Source organism: Tachyglossus aculeatus, chromosome 16 (assembly GCF_015852505.1).
Source record: "Tachyglossus aculeatus isolate mTacAcu1 chromosome 16, mTacAcu1.pri, whole genome shotgun sequence".
NCBI lineage: Eukaryota > Metazoa > Chordata > Mammalia > Monotremata > Tachyglossidae > Tachyglossus > Tachyglossus aculeatus.
The window spans coordinates 47,789,243-47,811,298 of record NC_052081.1 but is presented as its reverse complement, the minus strand read 5'-3'; the positions used below and the strand labels follow the sequence as shown (position 1 = coordinate 47,811,298).

The 22,056-nt window shown below is 52.9% G+C and overlaps 1 protein-coding gene across 1 annotated transcript; it reads right to left on the bottom strand.

Annotated features, from left to right (window-relative positions):
* Positions 1–7,406: 7,406 nt before the first annotated feature.
* Positions 7,407–21,801, bottom strand: CATSPER4 (cation channel sperm associated 4). The gene is made up of 11 exons (XM_038758648.1): positions 21,460–21,801; positions 20,879–21,031; positions 20,262–20,405; positions 19,490–19,591; positions 17,581–17,678; positions 15,403–15,523; positions 14,233–14,366; positions 13,159–13,348; positions 11,932–12,143; positions 10,257–10,419; positions 7,407–7,863 (listed from the first exon to the last, which is right to left on the bottom strand). The coding sequence occupies exons 1-11, from the start codon at positions 21,799–21,801 to the stop codon at positions 7,807–7,809; spliced, it is 1,716 nt and encodes a 571-aa protein (XP_038614576.1). The 3' UTR covers positions 7,407–7,806.
* Positions 21,802–22,056: the final 255 nt, after the last annotated feature.

Genomic DNA, 22,056 nt, shown 5'->3' with positions numbered 1-22,056 from the left:
CCGCCTTCCCCTCCATGGCCTAAGTTCAGGGGACCCACCTGTCCCCTGGCCCACAGTCACCTGTAACTGAAGTCCACATGCACCTTTCTTCTTCTTCACAGTAAGGATGAAGGTTCGCTTCCCGAGCCCCCTCACGTTCTTCCCAGAACAGCCCGGTAAGAGTGGGGAACTCAGGTTGATGTTTAATGTCTCTAAGAAGCACGAGTTCAGCTGCAGCTCCATTTCATGATTGTAGCAATATAAATGGTTTAGAATTCCTGATATGCCTAAAGAGAAGACCAGCCAGGTTATGACAAGGGCATTCACACACACTCTGGCCTTCCATTTGCCTCACAAATCCCAGCAACCTGAGAAACTGTCAGTGAGTTAGCTTGTTGTCTACTCTGATCTCAGGATCTTTTTCTTCACCAGCCCCAGGGCAGCATCCAGAAAAGCCCCCAGTTTCCTGGGGGACCAAGAGAAGAAGGAGGAGGATGAGTGGAGAAGGCGAGGAGCATGTGAAGGAGGAGGAGGAGAAGGAAGAGGAGAAGGAGGACAAAATGGAGTAGATGGAGGAGAGGAAGAGGAGAAGGAGGAGGAGGAAGAGGAAGAGGAAACAGAGGAGGAGGAAGAAGACGGGTGGCTGTCAGTTGTGATCCTTTACCTGGTGGCTCCCTAAAACCTGAGCAGGGTTTGGAGGTCCCATCCTGGGACCACCTGCTCCCCGGATGCTTAACCCACAGTCTGGTGAGCTTGGAATTTTCCCTGGAAGCTGGGTGCTGCGATCTTACCCGGATGCTTTCCCCGGAGACCTACTTACAGGGAAGTAGCAAGGTCTAAATGAAAAGAGCACGAGCCTGGGAGTCAGAGGACCTGGGTTCTCTACCTCGTTCCGTCACTTGTCTGCTGTGTGACCTGGGGTGAGTCACTTCACGTCTTTAGGACTCAGTTTCCTCAACTATAAAACGGGGGCATCCATCCCTGCTCTCCCTTCCACTTTTACCACTACCTCGTTAATCTGAGCACTTATCCTAGCCCGTGCCGAGTACTGGATCCGTCTCCTTGCTGGCCTCCCGGTCCGGTCCATACTTCACTCTTCTGCCCAGATCATTTTTCCTCAAAAATATTCGGGCCATGTTTCCCCATTCCTCGAGACCCTCCGATGAGTGCCCAGCCACCTCCACATCAAACAGAAACTCCTCACCATCGGCTTTTAAAGCACTCAATCGCCTCACCCTCTCCTACCTCACTCACCTCGCTACTCTCCTGCTGCAACCTTAGAACAGTGCTTAGAACAGTGCTTTGCACAGAGTAAGCGCTTAATAAATTCCATCATTATTACAACCCAGCCCACCCAGCCCAGCCGACAAACTTCAATCCTCTAATGCCCATCTACTCAGCTTACCTCCAACTTCTTCTATCTCACTGCCAACCTCTCGTCCCCATCCTGCCTCTGGCCTGGAACGCTCTCCCTCTTTAGCTCCAACAGACAATGACTCTCCCTGCCTTCAAAGTCTAATTGAAGGCACATGATCATCATCATAATAACAATGATGGCATTTGTTAAGCGCTTACTATGTGTAAAGCACTGTTCTAAGTGCGGCGGGGGGTGGGGGGGAGGGGGGGAGATACAAGGTGATCAGGTTGTCCCACGTGGGGTTTACAGTCTTCATCCCTGTTTCACAGATGAGGTAACTGAGGCTCAGAGAAGTTAAGTGAGTTGCCCAAGGTCAAGCAGCAGACATGTGGCGGAGCCTGGATTTGAACCCATGACCTCTGACTCCCAAGCCCGGGCTCTTTCCACTGAGCCACGCCGCTGCTCTTCCAAGAGGCCTTCCCTGACTAAGCCCTTCTTTCCCCTTCTCCCACTCCCTTCTGCGTCACCCCGATTTTTTCCCTTTATTCATCCCTCCCCTAGCCCCAATTTATTTTATATTAATGTCTGTCTCCACCTCTAGACTGTAAGCTCACTGTGAGCAAGGAAAATGTCTACTGTACTGTTCAACTGTACTCTCCCAAGCGCTTGGTACAGTGCTCTGTATACTGTAAGTACTCAATACATACAATTGATTGAAATACAATCGATCAATCGAATGAAGTTGAACTAAGAGTCCCATATGGGGCAGGGACAGTGTCCAACCTGATTAACCTGTATCTATCCCAGCACATGGAGCAAAGCTTGACACATAGTAAGCACTCAACAAATACCATAATAATTATTATCATCACTTACCCGTTCCAGAATAGTAGCTGCTATTGCAGGCACAGTGTGGCTCAGGGACGAGGCTCAGAAACTCATCCAACAGACACTTCTTTTTCGGGTGGAAGGCTGGTTCAGTCATAAGTGTCCCGGTCCCGGCTGGGCTGGTGGCCCTGGGAGACGATCGAATGGACGCTTCCCCAGTCGGGGCCGGAGACTGGTTCGATGGCAAGTGGGTGTCTGACTGGGAGATCTCCTCCGACATGGCCATCCAAATGGTGCCGGTCTGCGCCGGGGGTGTGGGGGTTGTAGGGAGGGTGGGTAGTGCGGCAGTGGTGTCTGTCTGAACCATGGAGATGGGGGGATTTGGTAGCGGGGGGGTTGTCGGGGCTGGGTCAGTCTGGGTCGAGGGGGTTGGGGTCGAAGGGAGGGTGGGTGGCGCGGAAGCGGTCCCTGTCAGTGCCGTGGGCATGGGGGTAGTTGGAAGGGTGGAGGGCATGGGAGCTACGCCTCTTTGTACCAAGAGGATAGCGGTCAAAGGGGGGGCTCGGGGCAGAGGGGCTGTGGCCATCTCAGGTACCTCGGTCTCAGTTCTGGCGGTGCTGGGGTCTGCAGGAGGGGCTGCGGTGGTCCCCATTGGTCCCTCTGACGTGGTGGTCCATGCGGGAGTCGCCTGTCTCGTACATGTCCCGGTGGGGGTCTGGGTGGTCCCCAGGGCTGGAGTCTCTGGCAGAACTGGCCAGAGGAAAGCAGAGGCACTTGCTAGGCAGACTGCCCTCCCCACTCTCTCTTTCCATTCCTCTGCTGCCCTTCTGCCAGGCCAGTGCCAACACCCTCCCTGCTCACCTACAGAGGCTCCAGAGGGCAAGGGCTGGAGGGTGGGGGGAGGGGGGTGTCAAACCAGCAAAAACCCAGACCCCCTTCATCCCCTCCACACCTTGGTGGTTCTGGGCAGTTCACGGTAACAGAGCCGGACCTCGAGAATCAGGGTGTCCCACTCCACCCCGGGCTCCAGTTCCCTCCCTTCCCTCACCTTCCCCTAACTTCACACCCAACTCTGCAGTTGGGGTGGTGGGGGAGAGAGACCACAGGACGGGCCCTTCAGTCCTCTCCCCCTCTCTGCTCCCTGCCCAAGGGCCCTAGAAGAACAGGAGGGGAGATGTCAAGCCGGGCAATGGACTGGTTGACAGGCAGGCGGATGGATAACCAGTCAGGGAGACAAATGGGCAGAAAAGCAGACAGACTGACAGACCCCAGCACCGGAGAGATCCCTTTCCAAACCCACCCTTCCTCTCAGAGGATCTCTGCTCTCTATTCTCTCTGGTCAGAGGAAGGCGACCCATCAGAGTAGCAAACTGGCCCTGGGGCCGATCTGGGGTGCTCACCTGAGCTATCCAGGGGCTCCCGGGCCCTGACGAGCAGCAGCAGCAGCGGCAGCAGCAAGGGCAACGGAGCCTGCAGGATTCCCTGGAGCTGGGTCATGCCCAAAATGGGTGAGTCTTCTTAGGACTGGCACGGTGGACACGGGAGCGGTGGGGCTGTGGTCACAGTACGGGAACCACTGGCCGATGGACAGAACTGAGATCTCCCAGCAGCAACCCCGTCTCACCTGCCCTCACCTACTCACGTCCCCTGGGCTGCCCATCCTTGGGGAGAGTGACGGGGACGGCCTGTAGTCCCCCCAGGGGCCACGAGCCCCTTCTGCCTGATGGGCAGCCTGTCTCGAGGGCAGCAATCAGAGAGCCTCTGGGGACCCTCTGTCCACCTGTCTCGTTTTGTTGTCTGTCTCCCTCATTCTAGACTGTGAACCCGCTGTTGGGTAGGGACCGTCTCTAGTTGTTGCCGACTTGTACTTCCCAAGTGCTTTGTCCAGTGCTCTTCACACAGTAAGCGCTCAATAAATACCACTGAATGAATGAATGAACGAATGACCCCCCCGCCCCCCGACCTCCTGCCTCACTCCCTTCGGAGGCAACACTTGTTGGACCAGGAGACCCCCCCGACCCCCAAGTCAGTGACAGGGAGACTACGGTGGACAAGACAAGGCCGTACTGTCCAAATACAAGGGGCTGGAATAGTCCAAATATGAGCTTCTCCCTCCTCAACAAGAAATGTAGAGTTCTCTCCTATGACTGGGGGAATGAGTACTGAAAAAACAGGTTAATTTCACTTTTCCCAGCCCCAACTTCCACACTGCTGCACCACGTACATATTTGTGGACATACAGCACCCCCTAGGACTTCTGAACGTAATTATTCACACCCTCTCCTACCTAGGCAGCGACTCTTATACTTAATCACATCTTCCTCCTTTCCGGGAATTATTTCTTTGTCTGTCAATGCCGATGGACGGCGCAAGCTCTGGAGACAGGGATGGGGCCTACTGACTCTCCAAAACACTTAATGAGGAGCTCTGCACACGGTAATGGGGCGTGATAAATTCTACTCATTTACTGAGGGGTATTTTCCACTCGGATTCCTAGAGCTCTGTCCATTCCTCGTGGAAGGCTTTAAAAGAAATCAGAGATGAGTTCTGGGATGTCTGGTTCCCAATCAATCAATTGTATTTAATGAGCACTTACTGAGCGAGGAACTTTGACTTATCTATCGATCCAAAGTATTAAGCCTTTAGGAAACTAGTTTGTAAGCTAGCTTGGAGTTTGTAAGGTCCCCGGGGGCAGCAATCACGTCTAGGAACTCCACTGAATTGTACTCTCCCAAATGCCCACTATAGAGCTCAGTAGGTGGAAGGCTTTAAAAGAAATCAGAGATGAGTTCTGGGATGTATGGTTCCCAATCAATCAATTGTATTTAATGAGCACTTACTGAGCGAGGAACTTTGACTTATCTATCGATCCAAAGTATTAAGCCTTTAGGAAACTAGTTTGTAAGCTAGCTTGGAGTTTGTAAGGTCCCCGGGGGCAGCGATCACGTCTAGGAACTCCACTGAATTGTACTCTCCCAAATGCCCACTATAGAGCTCAGTAGGTGCTCAGTAGATACCAATGATTGACTGATAGTCTTTCCCCTGGTTACTTAGCTGTAATAAATCTGGTTAACGTTACCAAAAAGGCAAGGTCCTGTTGGTACTGGGCAGTCAAGCTGAGGTGAAGACTGGGCAGCATAACACATCAAGCAATCAACTGATTGATCAGTGTCACTTATTGAACACTTACTGGGTGCAGAGCACGTACTAAACACTCAGAAGACTACGACACAACAGGATTGGTAGACCAGTTCCCCGCCCACCAGGAGTTTATCATGTAGATGGGGAGAAAGACCTAAAAATAAATTACGTACATGAAGAGAGGTGCTGTGGGACTAGGGGTCAGGTGAACATCAAATGCTTAAAGGATACAGATCCTTTAAGCAGCTTGGCTCAGTGAAAAGAGCACAGGCTTTGGAGTCATAGGTCAAGGGTTCAAATCCTGGCTCCACCAACTGTCAGCTATGTGACTTTGGGCAAGTCACTTAACTTCTCTGTGACTCAGTTACCTCATCTGTAAAATGGAGATGAAGACTGTGAGCCCACCGTGGGACAACCTCACCACCTTGTAACCTCCCCAGGGCTTAGAACAGTGCTTTGCACATAGTAAGCACTTAATAAATGCCATCATTATTATTATTATTATTATTAGATCCACATGCACAGGCGATGCAGAAGGGAAAAGGAATGGGGGAATAAAGATCTAGATGGGAAAGTTCTCTTGGAGGAATTGCGAGTTTAGCAAGGCTTTGAATTTGAGGAGAGCAATATCTGGTCTGATTAGAAGAGGGTCGGAGGTCCAGACCAGAGGGACCTATTGGGCAAGGGGTCAGTGGCGAGAGTACAGTGCTCAGTACAGTGCTCTGCACACAGTAAGCACTCAATAAATACGACCAAATGAATGAATGAGAGAAACGAGATGGGGGTACAGTGAGTAGGTTGGCATTCCAGGAGTGAAGTGTGCAGATTGGGTTGCAAGAGATCAGCAAGGTAAATGAGATAGGAGGCGGGGAACTGATTGAGGGCCTTTTATCAGACAACCTGGTGTGGTGGGAAGAATGTTTCTTAACATTCAGAAATGCTCCTTTGGCTACTTCGGTTGGTGGACTGATGTGCCATCTGCCTCTCCTGGGGCCCTTAATGACCTGACCCCTCCTCCACGAGAAGGCCGGACCTGCCAGTGAGTGGTTCCTCAGGGATGGGGGCACGGCGGGGCCGGAGGTAGACCGTGGTAGGGCCACATCAAGGGTTGGGACCAACTGCAGTGACTCCGGCTGTGAGAAGGGACAGTCAAGGTGGCTAATCTGTGCCCATCGGGGTCCCTTGGGAGCCTCAAGCAACCTCACAGAGCCTGGGGACATCAGCAGCCGGGGCAGCAGTAAGATGCCCAAAACCCCTAAGGAAGGGATCTGGGGGAGGGAAAGCGGTCCCCGGCCAGGCGGCGATCCTGGCGTTGGCACCAAAACACCAATCTCACACAATCGGGCTCGAGGACTTTATTGGATTTTGGGGTGAATAGAAGCCCGGGCTGGAAGTGTGGGGAGTTGACTTAGAACCCCACCCTGACCCCAGGTAATGTTTTCTGTCTCCTAGGTAACTTTGAGCTACCCTGAGGGTGGTGGAGGGAGGGGGGTTTTCCTTATCTGATGCTTCTCTCTGTGGTTGTGGCTCAGCGAGGGGATCTGCTTCCAGCTGCACCCCTGTGCTTTACAATCTGTCCTCCTCCTCAGACCTCCACCATCATTCTATTAACCGCTTACGTCCCACCCCAAGCCCTGCATTGCAACCATCGCTAAAGCCAGCCCACCCCCTCCCGTCCCTCTGTACCCTCGCAGAAGGACAGCTCTCTTCTTCAAGCCTCAAGACAGGCCCAGTGGCCCAGTATTAATAATAATAATGATGGGTTTTGTTAAGCGCTTACTATGTGCCAAGAACTGTTCTAAGCTCTGGGGGGGATACAAGGTGATCAGGTTGTCCCATGTTGGGGCTCACAGTCTTCATCCCCATTTAACAGATGAGGTAACCGAGGCACAGAGAAGTTAAGTGACTTGCCCAAAGTCACATAGTGGACAATTGGCAGAGCTGGGATTTGAACCCATGACTGACTCCGAAGCCCGGGCTCGTTCCATTGAGCCATGCTGCGGTAATGAAGAGAGAGTCTGGGCAGTACTGGGGAGCACCAGGTCTCAGAAACTTTATTCTTCCAACACACGAGCCTGGCAGGACCAACCTCCTGTCCCCAGTGACCCCTGCACCTCCCAGGGCTCTGCTCCTAGCCCTCCTGAGGGCCCACCTTCTCAGCAGGCATCCGATGCCTCGCCGAGGAGCCACTGCCACCGGCGGGGCCCACCACCGGGCTGGACCCTCTTCTTGGTTCCCACGGGCCCTGGCTCTGGCCCCTCTGGACCCAGCTCCTTCTCCCGCCCTCACCACACTGGCACTCTCCATGAGGGCAGAATTCCCGGCCAACGGCCTCGAGGAGCAGCCGACTGCACGCGGGGAGAAGGCATCCCGGGACGGGGGCGGACGGGACCGGCTCACGTGGCAGACCGTGCCTGGTGGCTGGGGGGCATCCCGCATCACGGAGGGAGGGGAAGGCGGCCAGTGAGCCACTAGACGAGCCTGGGGCTTTTCCGTTTCCATCAGCTCTGCTTCTGAGGCAGGGTTGCTCCCTTAAAAGGGAAGGTGGAGGAAGATTCCTGGGGAGGGAAGCGAGGAGGGAGTGAGGTCTGGGGGAATCTTCTGGCAGTCAACTCTGTTGAACTGTATTTTCCCGAGTGCTTAGTACAGTGCTCTGCTCATGGTAAGCGCTCGATAAATACCCTTAGAGAAGCAGTGTGGCCTAGTGGAAAGAGCACAAGCCTGGAAACCAGAGGACCGAGGCTCTAATCCTGGCTTCGCCATTTATCTGATGTATCAATCAATCAATCAATCGTATTTATTGAGTGCGTACTGTGTGCAGAGCACTGTACTAAGCGCTTGGGAAGTACAAGTTGGCAACATATAGAGACAGTCCCTACCCAACAGTGGGCTCAGAGTCTAAAAGGGGGAGACAGAGAACAAAACCAAACATACTAACAAAATAAAATAGAATAGATATGTACAGGTAAAATAAATAAATAAATAAATAAATAGAGTAATAAATATGTACAAACATATATACATATATATGACATTGGACAAGTCACTTCGCTTTTCTGTGACTCGGTTCCCAAGTCTGTAAAATGGGGATTCAATACATGTGGTCCCCCCTACTTAGAATGTGAGCCCCGTGTAGGACCTGATTATTTTGTTTCTATCCCAGCACTTAGAACACTGCTAGGCACATAGGAAATGCTTAACAATTACCCCTATAAAATTGATTGATCTCATCTAATGTCCCACCTGCGGTTGCCTCTGTCCCCTACTCGCCACCCCCCACACCAGCACACCATCACGGTGGGGTCTAACCTGCATCTCTCTCACTTCTCTCAATGTTGGTATTAAGCACTTACTATGGGCCAAGAGCCACGTTAAAACTTGGGGTAGATAAAAGGTTATCAGATTGGACACTGTACCTGTCTCTTTCCCCATTCCACCCGTGGCTCACCGTTTAAAAGGGAGGAAGAAAGGTTATCACCCCTATTTTGCAGGTGAGGAAACTGAGGGCCAGGGAAGTCAAGGGGCTTGGCCAAAGTCACGCGGCACAGCCGAAAGCAGGATCTGGGTCTCTGGGCTCACACCAAGTGAGGAGCAGTGCTGTCTAATACTAATAATGATGGTATTTGTTAAACACTTACTATGTGGAAAGCACTGTTCTAAGCGCTGGATGGACAGAACACAGGTCTGGGAATCAGAAGGACCTGAGTTTTAATCCCCGCTCTGCCATTTATCGGCTGTGTGAACTTGGGCAAGTCACTTTGCTTCTCTATGCCTCAGTTATTTCACCTGTAAAATGGGGATTAAGACCGTGAGCCCCATGGGGACAAGGACTGTTTTACCAGATTAGCTGTATCCACTCCAGTGCTTAGCACAGTGCCTGGCACATAGTAAGCACTTAACACCAATTTTTCTTTTTAAAAAATGGTCTCCTGTCCAGGCTTGGTGGAAATGCTACCCTTCCTTTTCCCCCCTGGCTGGATGGAGCCGGCCCACAGCACGGAGGGTCGGCTTTGGGCCAGTGTGGTCGGTGCCCTGTCTTCCCCCTCCTTGCCCAGTATGGTTTGATTCATTCATTTATTCAATCATATTTATTGAGCACTTAGTGTGTGCAGAGCACTGTACTAAGCACTTGAGAAGTACAGGTTGGCAACATATAGAGACGGTCCCTACCCAACAATGGGCTCACAGTCTAGAAGGGGGAGACAGACAACATAACAAAACATATGGACAGGTGTCAAGTCATCAAAAGAAATAGAATTAAAGCTATTCATTCAATTCATAAATACATTTGATGTGTATGTCTCGTGAGCAGCAGCACCAGGGAATCCCAGAAGTCCACAGGGCAATCACGCCTGAGTTGTGAGCGACAACTGGGTGGCCCTACCTCCCCCAGAGATGACATGAGTGTTGGCCAACGCACCCTTTACCAAGACTGCCCCGCAGGCATAGCATCAAGCAGCGGGGCCTAATGGATACAGCACGGCCCTCGGAGTCAGAGGGAACTGGGTTCTAATGCTACTTGTCTGCTGGATGACCTGGGGCAAATCACTTCATTTCTTTGTGCCTCCGTTAGCTCACCTGTAAAATGGGGACTAAGACTGTGCCCCCCGTGTGGGACAGGGACTGCGTCCAACCTAATTAGATCATATCTACCCCAGCGCTTAGTACAGTGCCTGGCACATAGTAAGGGCTTAACAAATACCATAAAAAAACACTTCTGGTGGCTCAAGAGGCCAGTTCATCCAACCCCCTGCCAACAAGCATCGTACTGGATAATTTCCTCTTAGAGACCCTCTCCCCCGAATAAGGGGTGGCGTCTCTCTCTCTGATGACATGGGACCAGCCCAAGCTGGCCGGGCATGGGGCCGAACACAGACTCACTCCTGGCTTCGGGGGCGAAGGAGGTGGGTGGACGGGGGGAAGGGTGTGGTGGGGGGCAAGGCCGACGTACCCGGTCCAAATTTATGAGGGCAGAGATGAGGTCCATCCTGGTGTCCCCGGAGATGTTTATGGAGCTGGTGCTGCCCGAGGGCCGCAGGGTGACTGGCTGCCGATGCATTACCTCCTCTTCCTGCTCCTGGTTGAAGCGGATGGAGCGCACTTCCTCCACAATCCTTCAGGAAGGCGGGAGAGAGAGCAGGGCCGGTGGCTACCTCTCCTTCCCTCCCCTCCAGCGATCGATGGGATTTATTGAGCGCTTACGGTGTGCAGAGCGCCGCACTAAGCGCTTGGAAGAGGACGCTACAAGAGGAGGGCATACTCTCCCCGTCGGGTCCCGCCTGCAGCGTCTCATTCATTCAATCGCATTTATTGAGTGCTTACTGTGTGTAGAGCACTGGACTAAGCGCTTGGGAAGTCTCCCAGTCGCGGGTCCTGCCCCAGACCACCCCAGCCTCCAGAACCGATCGATCCTGCCAGCCAAGGGGGCGAGAACTTGATGTCTGTCTCCCCGCATCTAGACTGTAAGCCCGTTGTGGGCAGGGATTGTCTCTCTTTATTGCTGAATTGTACTTTCCAAGCGCTTAGGACAGTGCTCTGCACACAGTAAGCGCTCAATAAATACAATTGAATGAGTGAATGAACCAATCAATCAATCCTCCTAGCCAAAAGTTATTTCCAAAAGTTAGAAGAGAAGCAGAGTGGCTCAGTGGAAAGAGCCCGGGCTTTGGAGTCAGAGGTCATGGGTTCAAGTCCCAGCTCCGCCAATTGTCAGCTGTGTGACTTTGGGCAAGTCACTTCACTTCTCTGGGCCTCAGTTACCTCCTCTGTAAAATGGGGATGAAGACTGTGAGGCCCACGTGGGACAACCTGATCACCTTGTAACCTCCCCAGCTCTTAGAACAGTGCTTTGCACATAGTAAGTACTTAATAAATGCTATTATTATTATTATTATTATTATTATTTCCCTCCCTGGCAGGGGCCATCCTGGGCCATCCCTGACTCCAGGGTCTGCTAGACTGTAAGCTCTTTTAGACCGTAAACTTGTTGTGGGCAGGGAATGTGTCTGTTTACTGTTCTCTTACTCTCCCAAGCCCTTAGTACAGTGCTCTCTACACAGTGAGCACTCAAGAAATATGACTGACTGACCATGGACAATGGGATCCTGTCCATTATCTCTGACGTTATCAGTGGCATTTATTGAGCGCTTACTGTACGTAGAGCACTGTACTAAGTGCTTGAGGGAGGGCAATACAGAGTAGGTAGACCCGACCCTGTCCACAACAAGCTCCCAGGCACTTAGTCCAGGAAAGCACTCAGTAAATACGGATTAATACTACTGATGGCATTTGTTAAGCGCTTACTATGTGCAAAGCGCCGTTCTAAGCGCTGGGGGGGATACAAGGTGATCAAGTTGTCCCACGTGGGGTTCACAGTCTTACAGATGAGGGAACTGAGGCTCAGAGAAGTTAAGTGACTTGCCCCAGGTCACACAGCAGACACGTGGCGGAGCCGGGATTCAAACCCATGACCTCTGACTCCAAAGTCCGTGCTCTTTCCACCGAGCCACGCTGCTTCTCTTAATGGGTGGGGGTTTCCGCCCTCGGCCGGCAGCTTTTCCCCTCCCCTCAGCAGGGTCCGGCCCCGGACGGGGGGACGGAAGGATGGACGGCGGACGGGGTCCTACTTGTTCAGCTCATCCCGGATCTGCCTGTAGTGGTAGAGGTTCTCCTGGATGGCCTCCAGCACCAGGCAGAAGTCATCAACCGTGTTGTCGTTCAGGTTCCTCAGGGGCCTGGTCCCCAGGGGCATCTTGGTGGGCAACTGGGCAGACTCCTCCTGGACGTCCTTGCAGTGGACCAGCTGCAGCTCCGGGGACCCGTCGTCGTCCGCGCCGAACTGCGGGGGTGGCGGGGGTGGTGAGGCCTGGGGGGGCCCGGCCCCATTCTCTTTATATTGTCTTCTCCCAAGTGCTCTGTACAGTGCTCTGCACACATTAAGTGCTCAGGAAACACCTGGACCAGGACAGGAGAGGGCACCGTGTGGTTTGCCCAGGCTCACACAGCAGGCAAGTGGCGGAGCCTTGATTAGAACCCAGGTCCTTTTAACTTCCAGGCCCGGACTCTGGCCACTAGGCCGTGTTCTTTCGGCCTCCGCTTCCTCATCTATCAAATGGGGAGAAGATATCTGCTCTTCCTGCCACAACTAGGTGGGATAATAATAATAATAATGATTTTTGTTTCGGTTTGGTTTTGTCTGTCTCCCCCTTCTAGACTGTGAGCCCATTTTGGGTTAGGGACCATCTCTGTATGTGGCCAATTTGTACTTCCCAAGCGCTTAGTCCAGTGCTCTGCACATAGTAAGTGCTCAATAGATACGTTTGAATGAATGAATATTGTCGTGTTGTGTATAGGCACTGTACAAATACTGGAGTAAATACAAGCTAAGCAGGTCTGCCACGTTCCATATTCCTAATAGGGCTTACGGTTAATGCCCATTTTACAGATGAGATAACTGAGGCCCAGAGAAGCAAAGTGACTCGCCCAAGCTCCCACAGGAGACCAGAGACGGAGCCGGATTAGAAGCCAGGTCCTTCTGCAGCGTGGCTCAACGGAAAGAGCCTGGGCTTTGGAATCAGAGGTCATGGGTTCAAATCCCAGCTCCACCCATTGTCAGCTGGGTGACTTTGGGCAAGTCACTTCAATTCTCTGGGCCTCTGTTCCCTCATCAGTAAAATGGGGATGAAGACTGTGAGCCCCACGTGGGACCACCTGATCACCTTGTATCCCCCCAGTGCTTAGCACATAGTAGGTGCTTTACAAATACCACCATTATTAATATTATTATTATTATTATTATTCCGACTCCCAGGCCTGGTCTCCATCCGTTAGGCCGCGCTGCTTCTCCGGCTTACCTCCATGTCGGCAAACTGCTCTTGCTGCTGCTTCTGCAACAGTAACGTCTCCTGCATCTTCATCATCTGCTCCAGGTTGGTGGTCACCACGACCACCAGAAGGTTTGTGCCGATGAAGGCGCCGATGGTGATGAAGATGGAAAAGTAGAGAGCGCTCCCGACCTGCAGGCTGTACTGGCCCTGCTCCATCCTGGGGAGGGTGGGCTCCGTCAACACCCGAGACAGGGCTCTCCCAGCCCCGGGGACCCCTCCTTCGGGACGACGGTAGCACCCGAGCGAGGCACGCGCGGCGGACTCGGACAGGGAGGTCACGCCCCGCGTCAGGCGGTGTTTTGAAGATCAAAATCGGGCAGCGGGCGGAAGGGGAAAGAAAAAAAGAAATCGAGCCACGGGGCCAAGGCGAGGCGGGGTAGCGGAAGAAAAAACGGACAGAGAATTCAATAAACAGGAAGGCGGTGAAAAGGAATTGGGTATCACACTCAAGTGAACCCTGAATGGCATCGTCTAGTGGAGAGAGCACGGGCCTGGGGGCAGAAGGGTCTGGGTTCTAGTCCTGGCTCCTCAACGTGCCTGCAAGTCACTTCAGGCCCCAGTTCCCTCATCTGGAAAATGGGGATTAAGAGCGTGAGCCCCACATGGGACAGGGACTGTGTCCGACCCGTTTTGCTTGTATCCACCCCAGCGCTTAGAACAGTGCCTGGCACGGAGTAAGTGCTTAACAAATAATAAGAATAATACTAAAGCACCACAATTATTATCATTATTATTATATGGGTGGAAATGAGGCAGAAGGGAAAAAAAAGGAAGGCTTCGGGCCAAAAAGAAACGTTAAGATCCACCTTCCCTTTCAGTTGCACAGAATCCAATTGAAATCGGTCGGGCTTGGGGCCAAGGGCTACCCTTGGTCTCCCGGGTTAGATCCCGGCCTCAGCCCGTGGTGGTCCCGATGCCACTCCTGGGTCCCCGTGCCCCAACACAGTGCGCCGACCCCAGTTTCCAGATCCCGGAAGGCAGGAGGCCCAGGATGGCCCACCCCCCAATCCCCTCCCACCTCCACTGCCCTGGGGCACGCACAGGAATTCGTTATATATGTCCACCCAGCCATCCTGCGTGATGCAGATGAAGAGCGTGTAGAGGGCCACCTGGATGTTCTGGAAGTGTTTGGGCATGTAGTTGCTGAACAGGGTGACGCCAAACACAGAGAAAACCTGTGGAGAGACAGAGCGAGGCGGGGCTGCAGGGGAGCAGCCAGGGCGGTGTGCAGGGAGGGAAGCAGCGTGACCTAGGGGATCAGAAGGTCCTGGGCTCACCACTTGTCTGCTGTGTGACCTTGGGCAAGTCATTTTAACTGCTCTGTGCCTGTTACCTCATCTGTAAAATGGGGTTGAAGATCGTGAGTCCCATGTGGGACAGGGACTGTGTCCAGCCTGATGATATTGCTTATAACAGGCAACAGAGTAAGCATTTAGCAAATACAACGATTCTTCTTCTTATTAATCATTGCGGCGGTAAATATGGTGAATGGGTGACATGAAAATGACATGGAAATGAGGGATGGGGCCACTGGCTTCCTCAGCGCAGGCGCCGACAAGCACTAAGCTGGGCCTGTTCCCGGCCCTCCCTCACGGAGCCGTGGGAACAGATCCCAGAGTCTGGCTCGGAGTCGGGCGGCCCGGCCCCGCCGTCTACCCTGCCTGGACGGGCAAGGAGAGGGTTCCAGAGCTCCCCTGAGCACAGGCCTGGGGAAAGCCCAATGGGGAGGTGGGAGGGGATGCTCCCCCCAACCTACAGGGGCACCGATTGCACGGGGTTAGTAATAAATAATAATTGTGGTATTAGATAAACGCTCACTCTGTGCCAGGCCCTGTACTAAGAGCTGGGGTGGATATAAGTAGATCGGGATGGACGCAGTCCCTGTCCCACGTGGGGCTCACAGTCTCAATCCCCATTTTCCAGATGAGGGAACTGAGGCCAGAGAAGTGAAGTGACTTGCTCAAGGTCACACAGCAGACAGGTGGCGGAGCCGGGATTAGGACCCCGGATTTCCTGTCTGCCGGGCCTGGGCTTTATCTACTAGATAAAGTGGTTCCCCCACTTCTGGGACTAAGCCCAGCAGCCCACAGTGTGGCACGGGCACACGCCTGGGACCACCGTCCAGGAGTGGAAAGGAGGCCCGGTGGACTGGATGCCCCGGTGCGGGGTGCCCGGGACGGCCGGGTCGGGGTGGGAGCGGACGGGACTGACCAGCATGAAGAAGAAGATGAGCATCATAATGTTGACCATGTCGGGCACCGACAACACGATGACGCGGACGATCCGGGCCAGTGGCTCCACCGCCATGCAGACCTGCACCAGGCGCAACAACCTGGCGGGGGCACGCAGCTCAGGACTCCCCCCGGAGCTGTGCCCCCTCACCCTGCGTCCCCGCCCCCAAGACAGAGCGGCCAGCCTTCTCTGCCTCTGCCCCACCACCCCCCAACCCCGGGGAGCGTCAGATTGAGCCACCGGGGCCCCCAGACGGGCCGGACCGCTCTCTCTCCAAACCTCAGCCTTCCCAGCTATAAAATGGGTGCAACTCCAAGGAGTCGGGCTCGAGGTTTAATTTATAACAATGATAATAATAATAATTATGGTATTTGTTAAGCGCTATGTGCCAGAGACTGTACTAAGTGCTGGGGTGGATACAAACAAATCGGGTTGGACACAGTCCCCGTCTCATGTGGAGCTCACAGTCTTAATCCCTGTTTTACAGATAACTGAGGCACAGAGAATAATAATAGCAATAATAATAATAATAATGATAATAATAATTGTAGTATGTGTTAAGCACTTACTATGTGCCAGGCACTGTACTAAGTTCTGGGGTGGATACAAACCAATCAGGTTGGACACAGTCCCTGTCTCATGTGGAGCTCAAACCCTTAATCCCCGTTTTACAGATGAGATAACAGGCACAGAGAATAATAATAATAATTGCAGTATTTGTTAAGTGCTATGTGCCAGGCACTGTATTTAGTGCTGGGGTGGATACAAGCAAATCGGGTTGGACACAGTCCCTGTCCCACGTGAGGCTCCATCTCAATCCCCATTTTCTAGATGAGGTAACTGAGGCCCAGAGAAGTGAGGTGACTTGCCCAAGGTCACACAGCAGACAAGTGGCAGAGCCGGGATTAGAACCCATGACCTTCTGACTCCCAGGCCATGCTGTTTCTCAGAGAAGCAAAGTGACTTGCCCAAGGCCACTCAGCAGACGAGTGGTGGGGCTGGGATCACCCTAGTTCTGGGCTCTGCACCTCGGACTCCACCTCTAAGGCTTCCAGGCCCTTCTGGCCTCCCTCTTCCACCTCCTAGGTCCCACAGGGCAGCAGCGGAGTTGGGATTACTCCAAGTGGGGCTCGGGGACATTGGAGTCAGCCAGGAAGGGTGGAGGAGCAGATATATTTATTGAGCGCTTACTGGGTACCCAGCACTGTACTAAGCTCTTGGGAGAGTACAACAAAACAATGTAATAATAATAATAACAATAATAATAATAATAATAATGCTCATCCATGGAGCATTTACTATATGCTGTAGTAAGCGCTGGGGTAGATACAAGCAAATCAGGTGGGACACAGTCGCTGCCCCACGTGGGGCTCACAAGTCTTTGGAATCAGCCAGGAAGGGTGGAGGAGCAGGGCAGCAGGCCTGAAGGGGACGTATTTATTGAGCGCTTACTGGGAACCCAGCACTGTACTAAGCTCTTGGGAAAGTACAATAAAACAATGTAATAATAATAATAATGCTCATCCATGGAGCATTTACTATGTGCTGTAGTAAGTGCTGGGGTAGATACAAGCAAATCAGGTGGGACACAGTCCCTGCCCCCTGTGGGGCTCACAAGTCTCAATCCCCATTTTACAGATGGGGGAACTGAAGTTTAGAGAAGTGAAGTGACCTGCCCAAAGTCACACAGCAGACGAGTGTGCTTCCTCCCCCTCCTTCCCTTCCCCACAGCACCTGTATATATGTATATATGTTTGTACGTATTTATTACTCTATTTATTGATTGATTTTACTGGTACGTATCTATTCTATTTATTTTATTTTGTTAATATGCTTTGTTTTGTTCTCTGTCTCCCCATTCTAGACTGTGAGCCCAATGTTGGGTAGGGACCGTCTCTATATGTTGCCAACTTGGACTTCCCAAGCGCTTAGTACAGTGCTCTGCACACAGTAAGCGCTCAATAAATATGATTGATTGATTGATTGATTGATTGAGTAGCGGAGCTCGGATCAGAACCCGTGACCTTCTGACTCGCAGGCCCGGGCTCTATCTGCTTCTCTACAGATTCCCTGCCCACAGGGAGCTTACAGCCTAGAGGGGGAGGAGCTTAGGGCCGTGAGGAGACAATCTGGGGGTGTTGGCAATTAGCCCCTTACCTGAGGGTATAGAGGAAAGCTTTACTGGCCATCGACTCAAAGAAGAGCGCCAGGGAGAGGTTCAGGACGATGATGAAGTTCAGGACATTCCAGCCATCCTGGGAGAGGGAGAGGGGTGGGAGAGAAGAAAGGCCGAGGGGTCAGAAGTAATAATAATAATAATGATGGCATTTATTAAGCACTTACTATGTGCAAAGCACCGTTCTAAGCGCTGGGGAGGTTACAAAGTGATCAGGTTGTCCCACGGGGGGGCTCACAGTCTTCATCCCCATTTTAAAGATGAGGTAACTGAGGCACAGAGAGTCAAGCCACTTGCCCAAAGTCACCCAGCTGACAATGGGTGGAGCCAGGATTTGAACCCATGACCTCTGACTCCAAAGCCCAGGCTCTTTCCACTAAGCCACGCTGCGACTCTAGGAAGATCTAGTAGGAAGATCAACCAATCAAGGCGTTCATTGAGCACCTGAAGTGTCCTGAACACTTAATACAGAGCTCTGAGCACAGTCAGCACACCATATATACCACTGATTGACTGATTACAGCAGTAACAATAATAATAATAATAGTAATAAATGTGGTATTTGCTAAGCGCTTACTAGGTGCCAGGAATTTTTCTAAGCACTGGGGTAGATACAAGTGCTTGGAGCAGAGCTTGGCACATAAAAAGCTCTTAACAAATACCATCGTTATTATTATGTTGCCGATTTGTACTTCCCAAGTGCTTAGTACAGTGCTCTGCAAACAAGTGCTCAATAAATACGATTGAATGAATAAATGAATACAAGCGAATTGTGTTAGACACAGACCCTGACTCACATAAGGCCCGCAGTCTTACTCCCATTTTACAGATGAAGGAACTGAGGCACAGAGAAGTGAAATGACTCGCCCAAAGTCACAAAAAGACAAGTGGCGGAGCCAGGATTAGAACCTATGACCTTCGGTCTCCCAGGACCGTGCCCTATCAATCGATCATATTTATTGAATGCTTACTGTGTGCAGAGTACTAAACTAAGTGCTTGGGAGAGTATAATACAACAATGAACAGACGCCGTGATGCCCCGATTCCCAGCCCTCAGGCAGCTCCCAGAGTCTCCCAACAGGAAAGGCGGATAGATGGAAATTACTTACAAACAGTGGGAGCGGGAGGAACGAGGAAAAAATGGGTGGTAGGAAGGATACGGCAGGATGGAATAGATGAATAATTAAATATACAAACCAGTTCTCCTAGGACACGGGAGCTGTGCTCTTAAAGAATCTTGGATTATGGGAAAATCACATCTGTCATAGCCACTTTTTCAATAGGCATTAATGGGTTAGGGGGGTAATAATACTATCAACATTGGTATCTGTAAAGCACTATGTGCCAAGCACTGTATTAAGCGCTAGGGTAGATTACAAGACCATCATTCCCTGTCCCAAATAGGGTACATGGGCTAGACAGGAGGGAGGACAGGTATTGAATCCCCATTTTTTCAGATGAGGAAACTGAAGCCCAGAGAAGTGATAGGACCTGCCCAACGTCACACTGCAAGCAGAGAAGCAGCATGGAAAAAGCGCGGGCCTCGGCGTCCAAAGATCTGGGTTCTAATTCTGGCTCCACCATGTACCTGCTGCCTGACCTCGGGCAAGTCACTTCACTTCTCTCAGTTCCTTCATCTGCAAAATGGGGACTGAATACCTGCAGTTCTTCCTACTTAGAATATGAGCCCTATGTGGGACCCAGTCATATCTAGCCCGGGGCTCAGTGCTTGACAAATAATGCAATTATCACTATTATTATTGGGATTAGAATCCAGATCCCCCGACACCTGGGCCCGGGCTCTTTTTACTAGGCCTTTCTGCTTCGCTGGAACTGGGCCAAACCAGATGGGAGCAATTCCGGGTTAAGGCCGGCAAACCGACCCCTCACCTTCCAAAAGATCCAGAAACCGTTGAACCAGCCAAGCAAGACCTCGCAGAAGAGGATGGTCAGCACAATGTCATCCAAAGCGGTGAACACTTCATGGTATTTCTGTAAGAGAGGATGGGGAACGATAAAAATCACTCCGACCTAGGACGGAGAGGGATAAAAATCACCCCCAGCCTCGGGGAGGGAGGGATAAAATCATCTTGGCCTTGGACCGGGAGGGAGAAAATCACTCCAGCCTTTGGCAGAGGGGTATAAAATCAGTCGGGCCTTGGCAGAGGTCTTTGGATGGTCCCAGGAGATTGCAGCCAGGAGCAAGAACCCTTGGGTTCTCATCCTGCTCCCCACCACAGCCCTCCAGGCCCGTCGGTCCGGACTCCAGCCCGCCTCGCTCACCCGGGGTCTCTAATGAGACCGGAGAATTCCCGAGCGGGACAAGAAGACCCCAGATGGAGGTTATTTCTGGCATCGGCTGCATCTCTAAACCCCATCCCGCCACCTCCCATCCCGGTCCCCTCCTCTCCCAGCCAAGACTTGGGCCAGGGGAGGGACTGAGGGAGAGCTCCAGATGAAGAGCGGGAGGGAATGAGGGAGGGGGAATGCAGAGCCCCTGCCCCAAATCCCTCCATCCCCGGCCTTTCCAGTCGGCAGACAATGCCCTCTGCCCTGAATCCTCTGAGCTGCCCCACGGGCATCTGGATGCAAGGAGGCAGGGGGCGAAAGGCGGAGGGCAGCCTGCGGGCGGGCACGACAGGCTGGGGGTCACCAGGGTGACCTGGCTGAGATAGACATCTGTGCGAAGGGCGATGGTGAAGGCATTGGCGACCAGCAGGACTGCCAGGAGAGCCTGAAAGGCCGGGTGCTGCAGCAGGTGCCTGATGCACATCTTGGCGAAGAACTCCTGCATGTCCCAGGCATCCTGCGGGCAGGGGAGCAGGTATCTGTGCCAGGGAGAGGGGGCATCCTCCCCACCCCGGTACAGGGGGAGTGGCTCACACTGGGACAAGGGTTGGGCTGTACCACTCAGACAACTTCTATTCCTGGTCTACCTGGTGCCCAGGGGCGACAGGGGCAGAGAGGAGGTGGAGGAAGACAAAAGTGTGCTGGAGGGGAGGAGAGGCAGGGGTTGTTCCCTGGTTGGATGGAAGGAAAGGGGTGGTCCGGGGGGAGGGGTGCCCAGGTATAATAGTAATAATTGCACTGATGGAAGTGCCTGGAAGATAAGGATTTCTGGGCAAGGAAGTGCCTGGGACACATGGTTGTTTGGGGCAGGATGGTCCGGGGAGGGGAAGGTGCCTGGGTGGGTCCTGGGGCTGGGGGAGGTGGCCCAGGTGGGTGAGGATGGTACCCGGGTGGTTGTTTGGGGCAGGGGCATTCCAAGTAAGGCCTCACTCGAGAGAAGACAATGTCATGCCGGTTGATGAAAGCCTGGTTTTCATTTTCTCCTTGAGCATTTTTCCTTTCCCACTGGTGTTTCCACTGCAGGAAGGTGGCGAACAGCGAGGTGAAAGGGACAAGCTTAGTACGAGCACTCAATACGGTACTCTGCGCACAGTAAGCACTCAATAAATACCATCGACGATGATGATGGCACGCTGTAAGAGACTTGGCTCTGCCTGTATCCCCAGCCGAAACCACCCAAACCCCCCGTCTGCTCCCCCAACACCTCAGTGTCCCTGTTTACCTCCTACACTCAGCCTCCACATCCAGTCCCCTAATCTGGTCTCCCTGTCAATGCCCCATCAGGCCCAGCCCCCCAACCCTCAGCCCACCGGTTGTTTCTCATTCTCTCTCTCCATCCCCATAAAGGTTTCAGCCAGCCCTCACTCTTGCCCCCCTTCCCCATAGTATCCTGCCCCTCACTCCCCTCTCCCCACACACTGAAAGGGGTGGAAAGTGGGCACGGATGCCAGGCCAGGGCGATCGCGGCCTGCAAGGGGTAGAGCCGGCCGGGGACGGAGTGGACAGCACACCCGGGTGAGGGTCAAGGGCTGGATGTTGCTGCTGTCCGTCCAGTGACGCCACCAAGACCTCCAGTTGCTCATGGCTGCGTCGCTCAGCTCTGGTGCTGAGGCCTCCCGCCCGACAGAACAGCGATTCTGCCCCAGCTGGGTCATTGTGACCTCGCAGCTCCGCATTCTGGCTGGCGGGCTGGGGGTGGGGGCCGGAGAGGGGGTTATCCCGCCACCGCCATGCTCCCCACCCATTTCCGAGACTGGTTGGGTCTCAGGGGCCCAAGCCTGGAGAGTGGAGCGGAAAGGTAGCATGCGGCTGGGACTCTGGGAGTCGGGGGGAGGGAGGGCGGTGACCCCCATGTCCCCCCTCAAAGCAACGTGGCTCACTGAGCCCGGCTTGGGAGTCAGAGGTCATGGGTTCTAATCCCAGCTCCGCCGCTTATCAGCTGTGTGTCTTTGGACAAGTCACTTCACTTCTCTGCGCTTCAGTTACCTCATCTGTAAAATGGAGATTAAGATTGTGAGCCCCACGAGGGACAACCTGACCACCTTATATCCCCCCAGTGCTTAGAACAGTGCTTGGCACACAGTAAGGGCTTAATAAATACCATCATT